This window comes from Salmo salar, chromosome ssa04 (assembly GCF_905237065.1).
Source record: "Salmo salar chromosome ssa04, Ssal_v3.1, whole genome shotgun sequence".
Classification (NCBI taxonomy): Eukaryota; Metazoa; Chordata; class Actinopteri; order Salmoniformes; family Salmonidae; genus Salmo; species Salmo salar.
In genome coordinates this window covers 74,475,727-74,494,915 of record NC_059445.1, presented here as the reverse complement: position 1 = coordinate 74,494,915, position 19,189 = coordinate 74,475,727, and the positions used below count along the sequence as shown (strand labels likewise).

General features: G+C 45.1%; 1 protein-coding gene across 10 annotated transcripts in view; it reads left to right on the top strand.

The window, feature by feature from the left end:
* The window catches only part of LOC106603825 (rap guanine nucleotide exchange factor 6), a 197,170-nt gene extending 183,064 nt beyond the window's left edge, over nucleotides 1–14,106 (top strand). For all 10 annotated transcript variants that reach the window (XM_045717340.1, XM_014198000.2, XM_045717338.1 and 7 more), the window contains 6 exons: nucleotides 2,985–3,263; nucleotides 3,453–3,578; nucleotides 4,813–5,035; nucleotides 9,976–10,526; nucleotides 11,632–11,901; nucleotides 12,339–14,106. In XM_045717340.1, the coding sequence (XP_045573296.1) occupies nucleotides 2,985–3,263; nucleotides 3,453–3,578; nucleotides 4,813–5,035; nucleotides 9,976–10,526; nucleotides 11,632–11,901; nucleotides 12,339–12,361 (1,472 nt within the window). In that variant the 3' untranslated portion in view covers nucleotides 12,362–14,106. The remainder of the gene's footprint in view (nucleotides 1–2,984; nucleotides 3,264–3,452; nucleotides 3,579–4,812; nucleotides 5,036–9,975; nucleotides 10,527–11,631; nucleotides 11,902–12,338) is intronic.
* Nucleotides 14,107–19,189: the final 5,083 nt, after the last annotated feature.

Genomic DNA, 19,189 nt, shown 5'->3' with positions numbered 1-19,189 from the left:
TCTGGGGAAAGGTACCAAAACATTTCTGCAGCATTGAAGGTCCCAAAGAACACAGTGGCCTCCATCATTCTTAAATGGAAGAAGTTTGGAACCATTAAGACTCTTCCTAGAGCTAGCTGCCCGGCCAAACTGAGCAATCAGGGTGAAGGGCCTTGGTCAGGGAGGTGACCAAGAACCCGATGGTCACTCTGACAGAGCTCTAGAGTTCCTCTGTGGAGATGGTTGTCCTTCTGGAAGGTTCTCCCATCTCTACAGCACTCCACCAAGCAGGCCTTTATGGTAGAGGCCAGACAGAAACCACTCCTCAGTAAAAGGCACATGACAGCCCGCTTGGAGTTTGCCAATAGTCACCTAAAGGACTCTCAGACCATGGGAAACAAGATTCTCTGGTCTGATGAAACCAAGATTGAACTCTTTGGCCTGAATGCTAAGCATTACGTCTGGAGGAAACCTGGCACCATCCCTACGGTGAAGGATGGTGGTGGCAGCATCAGGCTGTGGGGATGTTTTTCAGCAGCAGGGACTGGGAGACTAGTCCGGATTGAGGGGAAATATGAACGGAGCAAAGTACAGAGAGATCCTTGACAAAACCTGCTCCAGAGCGCTCAGGACCTCAGACTGGGGCGAAGGTTCACCTTCCAACAGGACAACGACCCTATGCACAAAGCCAAGACAACGCAGAAGTGACTTCGGGACAAGTCTCGGAATGTCCCTGAGTGGCCCAGCCGGAGCCCGGACTTGAACCCGATCGAACATCTCTGGAGAAACCTGAAAATAGCTGTGCAGCGATGCTCCCCATCCAACCTGACAGAGCTTGAGAGGATCTGCATAGAAGAATGTGCAACTCCCCAAATAAAGTGTGTAGCTTCATACCCAAGAAGACTCTAGGCTGTAATCACTCCCAAAGGTGTTTCAACAAAGTATTGAGTAAAGGGTCTGAATACTTATGTAAATGTGGTATTTCTGTTTTTTTTAACCTGTTTTTGCTTTGTCATTATGGGGTGTGTGTAGATTGAGTAAAGAATACAATTTAATTCATTTTAGAATAAGGCTGTAACGTAACTGTGGAAAAAGTCAAGGGGTCTGAATATTTTCTGAATGCACTGTATCTCTCTCTCCCCCTCAGACTATAACAGTGTGTATCTCTGTCTCCCCCTCACAGACTATAACAGTGTGTATCTCTGTCTCTCCCTCCCTCACAGACTATAACAGTGTGTATCTCTCTCTCCCCCCCACAGACTACAACAGTGTTTATCTCTCTCTCTCCCCCTCACAGACTATAACAGTGTGTATCTCTGTCTCTCCCTCAGACTATAACAGTGTGTATCTCTCTCTCTCCCCCTCACAGACTATAACAGTGTGTATCTCTGTCTCTCCCTCCCTCACAGACTATAACAGTGTGTATCTCTGTCTCTCCCTCCCTCACAGACTATAACAGTGTGTATCTCTCTCTCTCCCCCACAGACTATAACAGTGTTTATCTCTCTCTCTCCCCCTCACAGACTATAACAGTGTGTATCTCTGTCTCTCCCTCCCTCCCAGACTATAACAGTGTGTATCTCTCTCTCCCACAGACTATAACAGTGTGTATCTCTCTCCCCCTCACAGACTATAACAGTGTGTATCTCTGTCTCTCCCTCCCTCACAGACTATAACAGTGTGTATCTCTCTCTCCCCCTCAGACTATAACAGTGTGTATCTCTCTCTCCCCCTCACAGACTATAACAGTGTGTATCTCTCTCTCCCCCTCAGACTATAACAGTGTGTATCTCTCTCTCTCCCCCTCACAGACTATAACAGTGTGTCTCTCTCTCCCTCACAGACTATAACAGTGTGTATCTCTCTCTCCCTCACAGACTATAACAGTGTGTATCTCTCTCTCCCTCACAGACTTTAACAGTGTGTATCTCTCTCTCCCCCTCAGACTATAACAGTGTGTATCTCTCTCTCTCTCCCCCTCAGACTATAACAGTGTGTATCTCTCTCTCTCCCCCTCAGACTATAACAGTGTGTATCTCTCTCTCCCCCTCACAGACTATAACAGTGTGTATCTCTGTCTCCCCCTCAGACTATAACAGTGTGTATCTCTCTCTCCCCCTCACATACTATAACAGTGTGTATCTCTGTCTCTCCCTCCCTCACAGACTATAACAGTGTGTATGTCTCTCTCCCCCTCACAGACTATAATAGTGTGTATCTCTCTCCCCCTCACAGACTATAACAGTGTTTATCACTCTCTCTCCCCCTCAGACTATAACAGTGTGTATCTCTCTCTCCCCCTCACAGACTATAACAGTGTGTATCTCTCTCTCCCCCTCAGACTATAACAGTGTGTATCTCTCTCTCCCTCACAGACTATAACAGTGTGTATCTCTCTCTCCCTCACAGACTATAACAGTGTGTATCTCTCTCTCCCCCTCACAGACTATAACAGTGTGTATCTCTCTCTCTCCCCCTCACAGACTATAACAGTGTGTATCTCTCCCTCCCTCACAGACTATAACAGTGTGTATCTCTCTCTCTCTCTCCCCCTCAGACTATAACAGTGTGTATCTCTCTCTTCCCCTCACAGACTATAACTGTGTGTATCTCTCTCTCTCCCCCTCACAGACTATAACAGTGTGTATCTCTGTCTCTCCCTCCCTCACAGACTATAACAGTGTGTATCTCTCTCTCCCCCCCACAGACTATAACAGTGTTTATCTCTCTCTCTCCCCCTCACAGACTATAACAGTGTGTATTTCTGTCTCTCCCTCAGACTATAACAGTGTGTATCTCTCTCTCTCCCCCTCACAGACTATAACAGTGTGTATCTCTGTCTCCCCCTCACAGACTATAACAGTGTGTATCTCTGTCTCTCCCTCCCTCACAGACTATAACAGTGTGTATCTCTCTCTCTCCCCCTCAGACTATAACAGTGTGTATCTCTCTCTCTCCCCCTCAGACTATAACAGTGTGTATCTCTGTCTCTCTCCCCCTCCCAGACTCCAGCTCTCCCCAGGTGATAAAGAAGCCTCCCAGCTCCCAGCTCAGCCAATCAGAGGACAGTCCCTGGATTGTGAAGAGGCCTGCTGAAGACACTGTGTCCACCGTTTCCTCCCTGCATTCCAGCCCCACCGTATCGCCACAGGGGTCCCCTCGCAAAGGTCTACACCCTGGCTACCTCACATTACCTCTCACTACAGCATCTTCTACAATCCATTCATCCATCTCACAACTCATACCCATAACTCAGAACCAAGCATACCCATTCTTCATCAAAGGTTTGTACCTCACTGCCAGTACCCTCTATATATCAGCACCTCAACCCAGCATCTCTCGCCCACAGTACATACATACACATCTTGCTGTAGTCCTGTTCCCTCATCTCATCTATCCATACTCTAATTTTGTGTGGTCTTAATCAAGCACCTCAATCATTCTCCCCGTCTCTCTCCTGTGTTTGTCTACAGTGGGTGGTGTGGCCAACCCCCAGCATAACACCAACAGCCAGATGAACCGGTCTGGCTCGTCGTCCTCTCTCACCAGCGAGGCCAGCACCAAGGCAGGCACGGCCAGCAGCCGCAGCTACGGCATAGGTGGGGCTCTCCTCCACAAGAGGTTCCTGCAGATGACCAGGCAGCACATCAGAGACGGGGAGGAAGGCAGGGACAGAGAGATGGGGGTGGAGACAGAGCAGGCAGGGCCAGGGATGATGAGCCACTCTGGGCCCCATGGAGACCCAGAAGCAGGGACCCCCACTCCCCAGGCAGAGACCTCGACAGGGCCAGAGCCTCTAACCCCCCCCAGGCCCAGACTACCAGAGTCCCCCCTGAGGAAGAGGCTGAGGGAGCTGTCCCCGTTCAGGATGCTGAGGGGGAGGAGTCAGTCTAGGGAAAGGCTGGCTGCAGTGTTAGTGGCTAAGACACCAGTTGAGGGTCCGGGGCAGACGGGGCCCTCTGAGGCCCAGGAGGGTAGCCCAGGACAGAGACAGGCTGAGCAGGTCAAAGGGCAGGCAAGGAGGTCAGCCAGCCCCAGCAGGGCCTTTCTATGGCTCTGCAGAGACCGACATAAGAGGAGAAAGACTATCTGAAAGACAGACTGAGGAAGTAGCACACTAGTCCCTCTGTAAAATAATGAACACTAAAGTTGGCTTAGAGGACAAAGGCAATCTGCTAGACTGAGGAAGTACATTCTGTGTGAAGTGAACTGAATATGTATTTTATGTGTACAGAAAGTTTTGTCATGAGGTTTCAGCAGTTCATTGAAAGATGTTGGTGAACGTTTTCCTGTATTGTATCATACATGTTAGTTATGGTTCAGTCCAAGTTGATCCACAACGAAGTGACAGAGTATGCATAATGATTTTAAAAGGCAGCTAGATTTAATATGCAGTACGATCTTGAGCTTTCAGAATTTGTTACTGAAATACTTCAACGTTAGATGTTATTTATGACATTCACAAAATAAGATAGTATAAGGTAAGGTAAGCATGTTGTGTTCAAGAGACTCTACAGGTCAACTGCAATGTGAATAGGGTGCTCCCAATTTCCACAGTTTTAATGTTGATTATTAGTTTTCTACAGATGTTATTGATGAGCATGGGAGAAACTAAAACAAAGATGATGAGATGTTTATCCTACTTATAGAACTTTTTTGTTTTTACAGGATTTCAGTTTTTGAAATAAAAGAGTTTGTTAAAGCCGGTCCTGATCGGTGTTGGACATGCTGCTGATCTGTATGTAGAGCGTCTGTAGTAGAGTCTAGGGTGTTAGACCTAGTGAAGGTTGGTAGAGGCTGTGTGTGGATGATCATCTCCTCGTTCTCCCCCAGGCTATGCCCTGATGCCTGCAGGGAAGTCAGACAACCTGTCCGACTCCAGCCACAGTGAGATCTCGTCCCGCTCCAGCATCGTCAGTAACTGCTCAGTGGACTCCATGCCTGCTGGTCCTGCAGAGGAGCGCCAAGGCATCAAGACCAGGGACACCACAGAGACCCCAGGCACCACCACGCAACTCACACATGCCAACTCTGACTGCAGCCAGCCCAGCACCAGGTAACACACGCACGTATACACACACGCACGTATACACACACACACATTAAATAGACACACACGCGCACGTACACACACACACACACACACTGTAGACAAAGCAGACACCCTCCAACAACAACTGACACTAGTCAGCCCTACACCAGACACACACACACACACACACACACACACACACACACACACACACACACACACACACACACATCGTATACCTCCTCAAAGCAAACCCCTCCAAGCTGGGTTCCAATTATGTCCTTGGCTCGTTAAAGCAGTGGACAGGAAATCATAAAAGGCTACTGTTTATCAACACCACATTTTTACTCACTCACTCCCACATTAACTGTGCTGCTCCTTTTATGCGGACAGCTTTTAATTCCAACAAGTAAACAACCCCCTTTACTGTCCCTCCAAGATGATGACTCTCTGGCATAAATATTATATACTTCTTGGTCACAATAATCTCCTTTTGTGTAATATTTTATTACCTGGGAACCTGCTGCAGTGGCGGTGGCAGTCTGTTCATTAAATATTGTTTATTTGAACTCCCAGCACACTCTGTAAAAACCATTTTAGATGAATCAAACAGTGTCTGGTTAATGGAAGGAAAGGAGTAGAGCACAACTTTGCTTTATGGTGGGTACAGTGATAAATCCTAGAGACACTGTGTGAGACTGGGAGTAGAAGCTGTTAAGAAGCCTTTTTGACCTAGACTTGATGCTACGGTACCGCTTGCCATGTTGTAGCAGAGAGAACAGTCAATGACTGGGGTGGCTGGAGTCTTTGACAATTTTTAGGGCCTTCCTCCGACACTGCCTGGTATAGAGGTCCTGGATGGCAGGAAGCTTGGCCCCAGTGATGTACTGGGCCGTACGCATTACCCTCTGTAGTATCTTGTGGACGGAGGCCGAACGGTTGCAATACCAGGTGGTGATGCAACCTGTCAGGATGCTCTCGATGGTGCAGCTGTAGAACTTTTAGAGGAACCATGCCAAATCTTTTCAGTCTCCTGAGGCATTGTTGTGCCATCTTCACGACTGTCTTGGTGTGTTTGGACCATGAAAGATTGTTGGTGATGTGGACACCAAGGAACTTGAAGCTCTCAACTTGCTCCACTACAGGCCTGTCGATGAGAGTGGGGGCATGCTCGGTCCTCCATTTTCTGTAGTCCACAATCATCTCCTTTGTCTTGATCACGTTGAGGGAGAGGTTGTTGTCCTGGCACCACACTGCCAGGTCTCAGACCTCCTCCCTATAGGCTGTCTCGTTGTTGTCAGTGATCAGGCCTACCGCTGTTGTGTCGTCGGCAAACTTAATGATGGTGTTGGAATCATGCTTGGCCATGCAGTCATGAGTGAACAGGGAGTACAGGAGGGGACTGAGCACACACACCTGAGGGGCCCCTGTGTTGAGGATCAGTGTGGTAGATGTTGTTACCTACCCTTACCACCTGGGGATGGCATGACAGGAAGTCCAGGATCCAGTTGCAGAGGGAGGTGTTTAGTCCCAGGGTCCTTAGCTTAGTGATGAGCTTAGTGGGCACTATGGTGTTAAACGCTGAGCTGTAGTCAATGAAAAGCATTCTCACGTAGGGGTTCCTTTTGTCCAGGTGGGAAAGGGCAGTGTGGTGCAATAGAGATTGCATCATCCCTGGATCTGTTGGGGCGGTATGCAAATTGGAGTGGGTCTAGGATTGTGAGTGCTACTTGTCGGGTAGTCACTTAGGCAGGTTACCTTGGTGTTCTTGGGCACAGGGACTATTTTTGTTTTTATGTAACTATGGCGGTCTGCTTGAAACATGTAGGTATTATAGACTCGGTCAGGGAGAGGTTGAAAATGTCAGTGAAGACACTTGCCAGTTGGTCCGCACATGCTTTGAGTACATGTCCTGGTTATCTGTCTGGCCCTGCGGCCTTGTGAATGTTGACCTGTTTAAAGGTCTTACTCATATCGGCTACGGAGAGCGTTATCACACAGTCGTCCGGAACAGCTGATGCTCTCATGCATGCTTCAGTGTTGCTTGCCTCAAAGCGAGCATAGAAGTTATTTAGCTCATCTGGTAGGCTTGTGTCACTGGGCAGCTCGCAGCTGTGCTTCCCTTTTAGTCCGTAATAGTTTTCAAGCCCTGCCACATCTGACAAGCGTCGGAGCCGGTGTAGTACAATTCAATCTTAGTCCTGTATTGACGCTTTGCCTGTTTTATGGTTTGTCGGAGGGCTTAGCGTGATGTCTTATAAGTGTCCGGGTTAGAGTCCCGCTCCTTGAAAGCATCAGCTCTACCCTTTAACTCAGTGCAGATGTTGCCTGTAATCCCTGGCTTCTGGTTGTGGTATGTATGTACGGTCACTGTGGGGATGACGTCATCGATGCACTTATTGATGAAGCCAGTGACTGATGTGTTGTACTCTTCAATGCCATCGGAAGAATCCCGGAACATATTCCAGCCTGTACTAACAGTCCTGTAGCTTAGCATCTGCATCCTCTGACCACTTCCTTATTGAGCGAGTCACTGGTACTGCCCGCTTTAATTTGTAAGCAGGAATCAGGAGAATAGAATTATGGTCAGATTTGCCAAATTGAGAGCTTTGCACATGTCTCTGTGTGTGGAGTAAAGGTGGTTTAGAGTTTTTCTTTTTCTCTGGTTGGATATTTAACTTCCTGGTAGAAATGAGGTAAAACAGATAGGAGCGCCGCCTCTAGGAGCGCCGCTAGGATAGGAGCGCCACTAGGAGCGCCGCCTCTGGATGAGCATTTTCCTGTTTGCTTACGGCCTTATACAGCTCGTTGAGTACGGTTTTAGTGCCAGCATTGGTTTGTGGTGGTAAATAGACTCTCTTGGTAAATAGTGTGGTCTACTGCTTATCATGAGATACTCTACCTCAGGCAAGCAAAACCTCGAGACTTCCTTATTATTAGATTTCGCACACCAGCTATTATTTACAAATGGACACAGACCGCCACCGCTTGTCTTACCGGAGGCAGCAGTTCTGTCTTGCAGATGGACTGAAAACCCAGCCAGCTGTATGTTATCCATGTCGTCGTTCAGCCACGACTCGGTGAAACATAAGATATGACAGTTTTTAATGTCCAATTGGTAGGATATCCTTGATTGGAGCTCATCCATTTTGTTATCCAATGATTGCACGGTGGCTAATTGGACTAATGATAGAGGGGGTTTACTCACTCGCCTACAAATTCTCAGAAGGCAGCCTGACCTCCGCCCCCTTTTTCTCCGTATTTTCTTCACACAAATGACGAGGATTTAAGCCTGTTTCAGAGAAAGCAGTATATCCTTTGCGTCGGACTCGTTAACTTGTTGGGGCTAGGGGGCAGTATTTACACGGCCGGATAAAAAACGTACCCGATTTAATCTGGTTACTAATCCTACCCAGTAACTAGAATATGCATATACTTATTATATATGGATAGAAAACACCCTAAAGTTTCTAAAACTGTTTGAATGGTGTCTGTGAGTATAACAGAACTCCTATGGCAGGCAAAAACCTGAGAAGGTTTCATGCAGGAAGTGGCCTGTCTGACAAGGTGTTGTTGTTCTTGCTTCTGTTTATTGAAGAGTCAGGATCTTAGCTGTAACGTGACAATTCCTACGGCTCCAATAGGCTCTCAGAGCCCGGGAAAAACCTGAACGATGACGAGGCAGCCTCAGGCTGAAACACATTATCGCCTTTTCCAAGTGGCCCATCAGAGGACAATGGAATTAGGCGCGTGCCCGATTCGACCCCGTGCAGTATTTTCCTTCGGCTGTTTAGCTAATTGCAGATTCCCGGGCGGAATATTATCGTTTTTTTACGAGAATAATGGCATAAAAATTGATTTTAAACAGCGGTTGACATGCTTCGAAGTACGGTAATGGAATATTTAGAATTGTTTTGTCACGTTATGCGCCATGCGCACGACCGTGATTTACCATTCTGATAGTGTCTAGAACGCACGAACAAAACGTCAATGATGGAACATAACTATGGATTATTTGGGACCAAACCTACATTTGTTATTGAAGTAGAAGTCCTGGGAGTGCATTCTGACGAAGAACAGGAAAGGTAAGACCATTTTTCTTATAGGAAATGTGATTTTGGTGAAGGCTAAACTGGGTGGGTGTCTAAATAGCTAGCCCGTGATGCCGGGCTATCTACTCAGAATATTGCAAAATGTGCTTTATCCGAAAAGCTATTTTAAAATCGGACATATCGAGTGCATAGAGGAGTAATGTATCTATAATTCTTAAAATAATTGTTATGCTTTTTGTGAACGTTTATCGTGAGTAATTTAGTAAATTGTTAGTAAATTCCCCGGAAGTTTGCGGGGGGTATGCTTTTTCTGAATGTCACATGCTAATGTAAAAAGCTGGTTTTTGATATAAATATGAACTTGATTGAACAGACATGCATGTATTGTATAACATAATGTCCTAGGTGTGTCATCTGATGAAGATCATCAAAGGTTAGTGCTGCATTTAGCTGTCTTCTGGGTTTTTGTGACATTATATGCTAGCTTGAAAAATGGGTGTCTGATTATTTCTGGCTGGGTACTCTGCTGACATAATCTAATGTTTTGCTTTCGTTGTAAAGCCTTTTTGAAATCGGACAGTGTGGTTAGATTAACGAGAGTCTTGTCTTTAAATAGCTGTAAAATAGTCATATGTTTGAGAAATTGAAGTAATAGCATTTCAAACGTTTTGAAAATCGCGCCACAGGATTACACTGGCTGTTACGTAGGTGGGACGAATTCATCCCGCCGGTCCCATAGAGGTTAAAGAAAAAAATCTTTGTCCAGTTCGAGGTGAGTAATCGCTGTTCTGATGTCCAAAAATATCACATTTGGTTAGGAGCACGTAAAACGACAGCCATCCTCTCCGGCACCATTCTAGCATTATCATTTCTTCTCTGTTTCATTGTTTCCTTCTCTCTTCTTCTGGTCAGTTTGTCTTTGGCGCGGGGCCAGGTGACGCGGGGCTCCACCTTCACCTCCTTGACCTCCACAGAGGAACTGGCCCCCGATCACGCTTCCCTGGACAGCGTGGTCGACAGCGGGCGGGGAAGCTGGACCTCCTGCTCCTCCAACTCCCATGACAGCTTCCAGAGCCTGCCTGTCCCCCTTCTAGGCCTGGGCCGACCCCCTGCCTGGGACCAACTGGCGCCTGGGGCCTTCCGCCACACCCAGCTAGCAGGGCCTATAGCAGAGGTGGAGGCTGGGCCAGCCGGGGAGGGGGTAGTGGGAGCACCAGGGGCGGGGTCCGGGGGAGGAGAGGACGCCAAGAGGCTCTCCAGAGACAGTTCAGAGCTCAACCAATCACGGCAGAGCTGGGCCTCGTCATCCTCGCTGTCTGACACATATGAGGGGAACTACGGCACCATCAAACGCCGCACTGCAGACGGTGCCTCAGACGCCCCTGGGGAGGGACCCGACGCACCCCAAAGCACAGCCCCCATCTACAAAACGGTCACGTCCAGCACCGAGAAAGGCCTCATAGGTGAGGGTCCACTGTGTGTCTTCTCCATAACCTCTACTGTACTGTGGTGTTAGTGTGTAACTGTTGTGTGTAGATAGATGGGTGTGGTGTGTGTTGAGGAACGACAACAGCAGATTTGTACACTTTTTGGAAAAACATTTTTACTTACTCTCTTATGGCTTTGGATACACTCGCTTTGCCTGGCCACCCGTCTCAAAACCAGCTGTGGCACAAATTGCTTCTGTTTTTTCACTCATGCTGTCCACAGAACTGCAGTATAGTGGGATTCTTTTAACCGGGGTCCCCAGCTTGTGCTATTTGCTCAGCTGCATTTACTACTACTCTACCACATACTGTATTCTCCAGCTGGTCTACTTCTATAACCTGTGAATCAGGCTTTTTCCGTTCACCTAATCTTCTGTAATGCAGCAGAGACGGTGTTCTGTAATGCAGCAGAGCACAGAGATAATGGTATTCCCTATAAAGTGCCCTACTTTTGACCAGAGCTTCCTAAGTAGTCCATTCCTTTTGACCAGAGCCCTATGGGCATTAAATAAGGAATCGGGGGCCATTTGGGACGAAGCGAATGTATCGTCCTCTGACTGGATGGACAGGAGGATTAAAAAGTGGGGCCGGGACGATACCAGTATCACAAAACGTTTCCGTGGCAAAGATAAACATGAAGCAGACCTTTTAAAAAACCTGCTATTGTGTGCTTATAGCTTGGTAAATACGTAATTGTGACTCTGGATGACAACGTAATGTTTGTTTCCAACATTAGGAATGTTTTCCTAAAGAACTTTAATCCACTTAACTTCCTAAAGAAGTTAAATCCACTGTTTTGTTTCCTTGCTACGATATTAACGAGTATCGTGATACAGGTTTACATCTCCGGCCTATTGAAGAGCAGTACAGTACATGCCAAATCTGCTGCTACCATTCATCTCACACACCAACCACACCACCTGCCTGTGGGTCTCTTTATTTCAGTGGTTTAGTAGCTACATAGTGGTGGTGAAACAGCTCATTGTTTTATTTTCTCAATTTGTGTTTATTTTCTCCATTCCTTCCCTTCATCACCGTCACACCCCCCTTCCCTGTCTCCTCCCTCATTCCCGGTGGCCAGTGTATTGTGTAACCTCTCCCACCAAGGACGATAGGTATAGGGGGCCTCCCCCCACCCCTCCAGGATACCAGGGCCTCACCCTGGTTAACGGACAGGATGGAGTTCCTCCTCGGCTCTCCCACTTGCGACCGCCCGACTATAGTGTGGCCCTGCAGAGGTCTAAGCTGCTACAGAGCCCCGGAGGCCTGGGGGTAAACCACCACCACGAATCCCAGGGCCAGTCCAGGCCAGCCAGCGTCTGCCTACAGGTTCTGGAGGATAGTGAGGATGGTATGTGGAGAAAGACAGAGACCAGCCCCAGCCAGGGACAATATGGAGGACCATAGCACCAGGCAGGCCATGTTGTAGTAGACTAGACTATAGCTTTCTGTGATGCTGCAGGAGTTACCTAGTTAGTGGCAGAGTTGGGTTACCTGGCAAATGGTTCACCGTTGAAGGTCTCTGATTTAGATGTAATCTGAGCCTCAGCTTGTTGCTGCCTTTTTGTCTGTTATCAACAGTAAGCCGGTGAAGTCACAGTATAGAATGTTAGGAATGGTAAAATGTCTCTAGTTAGAGGCAAAACTAGCTTAACACAATTTCACATGAGACGATAACTTAGCATACCATAATGTCTTTGATAGTGCTGTAAGATGTGCCTAGATGTTTTGTCTGAAGTAATTGTCTTCAGTGTTGGGTTAACTCTCCTCTCCTCTTATCTCTTGCAGATGAGCAGGTGTCAGCTGTGTAGAGCTGGACGCCTGGATGGACACTGCAGCTCGTTGCAGGGAGGGTGAGAGGATGAGTGAGGGAAAGGTGGTTTTAACCTGCCATGCTGCCTCCTCTGGGCACACTCCTCTCACCCCTTCGCTCCTCTCACCCCTTCGCTCCTCTCACCCCTTCGCTCCTCTCACCCCTCGCTCCTCTCCAGGTCCTCAGTCTCAGCTGACGGCTGCTCGAGGCCAAACCAACGGCACCCCCACAGAACTTATACAATCATCTCTTTTTGCTCCATTTTGAAAAGGTTTCAGCAACTCTCCTGTGTTTAGACTCCCACTGCCCTGGAACAGAGCTGTAAACAGACTGAGATGTGATGTCACGGCGTATGGCTGAGGCGTTTGGGACACAGTGCTTATGAAGAAGGGATGGGCGATGCCTGCTGATCACTCAATGTCTTTTTAACAGTACCTCCATTTGCTTTGGTGCTCTCTTGTCCCAGGTTTTTTTTGAATGGTTTTTCCTCAGTCGATGCGTGAAAGTGATTGTTTTTTTAGCCATTTGCTTGATTGCGCTCAGCTTTAAATGGCATGCAGACACGAGCGTAGCTCTGAGAATATCCAGGAAAGGAGAAAGCATTTATTTTTCTTCTCTGTAGTTTAGAAAGCAGAGATCTGGCAGACAGCAGAAATGCCCTCGAGTCAAGAGTGACTCGAGGGCATGTTATTGCATCTGTTATTGCATCTTGTGGAGTTTCAACAGCGTCTCAGACAATTGTGTATGCTGCACCACACCCTCATCTATTCAGACGCTCTCTCTTTCTGCGCTTGTTAACCTACGGTAACATGAGGTACTTTACTGGCATGCTTCCGTCTGTATGTTTAATGAATGTTATTCTAAGTTGGTTTTTTTATGAGTTGACAAACAAAAAGGCTCACTGCTGTAGAATAGTACAGTGTTTTATTTTATTGCAGTACTGTAAAACAAAATATTATCACTGTACAAATGTTATTTGGTAAGCTTTAAATGCGAGGCGTACAGCCAACAGCCCAAAGTTGTTTACACAGATGCTTACAAACTTGTTTAGTGTGTTTGTTTGTTACACTAGTAGTTGTCTATTGAATTAAAAGCTAAAATGTAAAAGTATTATGATTTCAGGTTAATTTGATATGTAAAGTCTTTATTATGCAGTAAGAATATGTGGATGCAGCATAAACAACACATTTGGTGTGTTTTCTTTTAATGTACCTTTTCCATCTTGGCTATTAAGTGTCTGTCAATCTGGTTTAGTAGTCATGGCAACAAAAGAAAAACAATGTTTGCCAATGGAAAATGCATTGCAAAACTTGTATTTCAATACATCTCCATTCCTTGTTCATAATATAGCTATTTGAAAAATAGTACATTTTGTAAAGTATTTTAAAGAATTTGCTTTAGTTTCTTCTTATTGCAAGCAAAAGCTCATTATTTGTGGAGGTTTTAACCCTGTAGGGTTGAGGGTGAAACTGCTGAATGATATTGTCATTAGGGATAGAACTTACTCGTTGGGATTCTTTCCTTCAGCTGTCTGTTCTGTATGTGACGCTTGTTGTTTTCTGTTGTTTTGCCAAACTAAGACTTGAAAATATGAATGGTTATATATAAACAGTGCATGTATACATTTATACATATATTTTTGGTTTGTCATAAATTAATGTTACAGATCTTGTATAGATAAAGAGTCCTCTATAAATGCTATTTTAATATTTTGTTATAATAAAATCAAAGATTGTGATTGCCCCTTTTCTGTCATTGGGCTGGAATCTTTTGAGGACTTTTTGTTGTTGCTCTCTCTGCTCTCTGGATCGATTTTGGTTTGACTCCTCTTGATGCGTTGTTGTATAGGTGTTTATTATACAGTTGAAGTCGGAAGTTTACATACACCTTAGCCAAATAGATTTAAACACATTCAATTCCTGACATTTAATCCAAGTAAAAATTCCCTGTCTTAGGTCAGTTAGGATCACCACTTTATTTTAAGAATGTGAAATGTCAGAATAATAGTAGAGAGAATTATTTATTTCAGCTTTTATTTCTTTCATCACATTCCCAGTGGGTCAGAAGTTTGCATACACTCAATTAGTATTTGGTAGCATTGCCTTTAAATTGTTTATCTCGGGTCAAACGCTTTGGGTAGCCTTCCACAAGTTTCCCACAATAAGTTGGGTGAATTTTGGCCCATTCCTCCTGACAGAGCTGGTGTAACTGAGTGAAGTTTGTTGGCCTCCTTGCTTGCACATGCTTTTTCAGTTCTGCCCACAAATTTTCTAGAGGATTGAGGTCAGGGCTTTGTGATGGCCACTCCAATAGCTTGACCTTTTTGTCCTTAAGCCATTTTGCCAGTATGCTTGGGGTCATTGTCCATTTGGAAGACCCATTTGCGACCAAGCTTTATCTTCCTGACTGATGTTGCTTTAATATATCCACATCATTTTCCTACCTCATGATACCATCTATTTTGTGAAGTGCACCAGTCCCTCCTGCAGCAAAGCACCCCCACAACATGATGCCACCCCAGTGCTTCACGGTTGGGATGGTGGTCTTCGGCTTGCAAGCATCCTCCTTTTTCCTCCAAGCATAACGATGGTCATTATGGCCAAACAGTTCTATTTTTGTTTCATCAGACCAGAGGACATTTCTCCAAAAAGTACGACCTTTGTCCCCATGGGCAGTTGCAAACCGTAATCTGGCTTTTTTATGGTGGGTTTGGAGCAGTGGCTTCTTCCTTGCTGAGCAGTGGCTTCTTCCTTGCTGAGCAGTGGCTTCTTCCTTGCTGAGCACTGGCTTCTTCCTTGCTGAGCACTGGCTTCTTCCTTGCTGAGCACTGGCTTCTTCCTTGCTGAGCACTGGCTTCTCCTTGCTGAGCACTGGCTTCTTCCTTGCTGAGCACTGGCTTCTTCCTTGCTGAGCAGTGGCTTCTTCCTTGCTGAGTGGCCTTTCAGGTTATGTCGATATAGGACTCGTTTTACTGTGGATATAGATAGTTTTGTACTTGTTTCCTCCAGCATCTTCACAAGGTCCTTTGCTGCTGTTCTGGGATTGATTTGCACTTTTCACACCAAAGTACGTTCATCTCTAGGAGACAGAACGCGTCTCCTTCCTGAGCAGTATGACGGCTGGGTCGTCCCATGGTGTTTATACGTGCATACTATTGTTTGTACAGATGAACGTGGTACCTTCAGGCGTTTGGAAATTGCTCCCAATGATGAACCAGACTTGTGGAGGCTGATTTCTTTTGATTTCCCATGATGTCAAGCAAAGAGGCACTGAGTTTGAAGGAAGGCCTTGAAATACATCCACAGGTACACCTCCAGTTGACTCAAATGATGTCAATTAGCCTATCAGAATCTTCTAAAGCCATGACATTTTCTTGAATTCTCCAAGCTGTTTAAAGGCACAGTCAATTTCGTGTATGTAAACTTCTGGCCCACTGGAATTGTGATACAGTGAATTATAAGTGAAACAATTGTTGGAAAGATTACTTGTGTCATGCACAAAGTAGATGTCCTAACCGACTTGCCAAAACTATAGTTTGTTTAACAAGAAATTTGTGGAGTGGTTGAAAAAGGAGTTTTAATGACTCCAACATAAGTCTATGTAAACTTCCGACTTCAACTGTAAGTCTTGACTCTGCCTCGCTTACCTCCTGACTGAGGGCTTCTGGGTTATCACTGGCTGTGGCCTCCCGTGCTGAAATAGTTTCCCTGAACATGTCCTCATCCAAAGCCACCGCATTATGGAGTAGACAACAATCTGTTTCTCAGACATTAGAAATGTAATGTACAGAGCTGACATTATTCCCTTTTCTACATGATAGGGTGTTCAACATGTTCTACATAATCGATTTCTATTTGGAGGTTCTGTAATGTTGTATCCCACTGAGCACAATCAGGAACAGAGCTTTGATCAGTTTCTACTGCTTTCAGACAACCGTGGTGTCATCCTCTCTCTCTCTCTCTCTCTCTCTCTCAGCACTGCGAACCCTGCCGTTATCTACAGGGCTGGATGGTTCTATCATAGAATGATTCTGTAAGTTCTATTACACTCTTCAGAATCCTATAACATACAGGACCTAGTATTACTGTCCACCATCACCTTTGAGGAGAAAGCAGAAATGTATATACTGATCAGAAATATAAACACAACATGCAACAATTTCAAGGATTTTACTGAGTTACAGTTCATATAAGGAAATCAGTCAATTTGGCCCTAACCTATGGATTTCACATGACTGGGCAGGGGCGCAGCCATTGGTGGGCCTGGGAGGGCATATGTCCACCCACTTGGGAGCCAGACCCACCCACTTGAAAGCCAGGCTCAACCAATCAGAATTAGTTATTCTCCACAAATGGGGCTTTATTACAGACAGAAATACGACTGTTTCATCAGCTGTCCGGGTGGCTGGTCTCAGACGATCCCGCAGGTGAATAACCCGGATGTGGAGGTCCTAGGCTGGCGTGGTTTCACATGGTCTGCGGTTGTGAGGACATGTTGGACATACTGCCGAATTCTCTAAAACGATGTTGGAGGCAGCTTAAGGAACATTCAATTCTCTGGCAACAGCTCTGGTGGACAATCCTGCACTCAGCATGTCAATTGCACGCTCCCTCAAAACTTGAGACATCTGTGGCATTGTGTTGTGTGACAAAACTGCACATTTTAGAGTGGCCTTTTATTGTCCCCAGCACACGGTGCACCTGTGTGATGATCATGCTGTTTAATCAGCTTCTTGATCTGGAACACCTGTCAAGTGGATGGATTATCTTGGCAAAGGAGAAATGTTCACTTGCAGGGATGTAAACAAATTTGTGCACAAAATTTGAGAGAAATAAGCTTTTTGTGTTTATGGAACATTTCTGGGATCTTTTGTTCAGTGTATATATAAAGAGAGAGGAGGGAATATTTCTGTCTTTTGATTGTGTTGTCTAATTTAAGATCACAGCTGTAGAACTTTGTAAATGTCAAGGCATTTGTTTAACGTAGACTACAGCAGTCATCCATTTTGTCGACTGATGATGATCCGACTTGTGTTGTCCTCTGACAGTGTGCTTGCCTACTATGCATGGCCGGCTCACCGTGGTCCATTCAGTTCAAATGATCATATTGATCAGGTAACAGTTCATTGATTGATGCCAAACCCTACCGGTTTATCCAATAGTAGACTGAGAAATAGCCTGCCTTGCACATTGGGAAGAACAAAAACAACCCCTGATGTTCAATAGAACAGTTGTGCTCTAAACAACTCCTCAATCAGGAAATTCAGCTTCCCTGTGTGTCGATTAGATTGGCTGATTACTGTCACCAGTAATGCAGGGACTTTATATCGAAATGTATATTTTCCCTGCATTCAGTTTAAGCCACTCTATAGATACACACACACACACACACACACACACACACACACACACACACACACACGCTATAATGACATGTTAGTAAGAATTCATCCAAAGGCACCTGACAACACTGTGGCTTTCTTCATAGTCCTTGAATAAGTCCTGTGCTTCACAACTCTTTCTGGTCTCTGTCATATTACCTGGACTGCAATAAGTGAGCTGAAATGATATGTAACTCAAAAAATATAGGCATTTAGCAGAACTGCACAATTGTAAGCTTGACTGTAGCAATTGTGCTGCCCAATGTCGGTTACAAGGTATTATTTGGTCTGTGGCTTACTTTTGTTTTGGTTTGGTCTTACACTTTTCAAAGCTCTTGTACCTTATGTCTTTTAGAAAGACAATTATTTGCTTGTGTGCTTTTTTATATTTTTACCAGTGATTGTAAGTACTTGTTATATTTTTGTTTAAGAGAATGTTTTAAAAAACAAAAGTACATTTTATTTCTCCAAGTTTGCTGATGTGAATTTTGACAATAATAAACTGTTAAACATTGTTTGTTTGTCTGTTCGTACTTGCAGTGTAAAGATAATTAAGTGTATCGAAATAACTTTTCTCTCATTGTGAGAAACTCACTCCACCCGTTTAGCCTCATATTCAGTCACTTGTGCTTTGAGCATTACTCTTAATCAATGCAGTGATTTCTCTGTTCAATCAGAGATGTCATTTTGATGCTTGGTATTACGCTATACCTCTAATCTCTATTATTCTACTGAGAACAACTCACATCAATGTTGTTATAGTATTTAGAGCTGAAATGTGAATCTAGTTCATCTAGTACCCTGGTGTCTTTAATTAGCCATCTAGTTCATCTAGTACCCTGGTGTCTTTTTAATTAGCCATCTAGTTCATCTAGTACCCTGGTGTCTTTAATTAGCCATCTAGTTCATCTAGTACCCTGGTGTCTTTAATTAGCCATCTAGTTCATCTAGTACCCTGGTGTCTTTAATTAGCCATCTAGTTCATCTAGTACCCTGGTGTCTTTTTAATTAGCCATCTAGTTCATCTAGTACCCTGGTGTCTTTTTAATTAGCCATCTAGTTCATCTAGTACCCTGGTGTCTTTAATTAGCCATCTAGTTCATCTAGTACCCTGGCGTCTTTAATTAGCCATCTAGTTCATCTAGTACCCTGGTGTCTTTAATTAGCCATCTAGTACCCTGGTGTCTTTTTAATTAGCCATCTAGTACCCTGGTGTCTTTAATTAGCCATCTAGTTCATCTAGTACCCTGGTGTCTTTAATTAGCCATCTAGTACCCTGGTGTCTTTTTAATTAGCCATCTAGTACCCTGGTGTCTTTAATTAGCCATCTAGTTCATCTAGTTCCCTGGTGTCTTTAATTAGCCATCTAGTTCATCTAGTACCCTGGTGTCTTTTTAATTAGCCATCTAGTTCATCTAGTACCCTGGTGTCTTTAATTAGCCATCT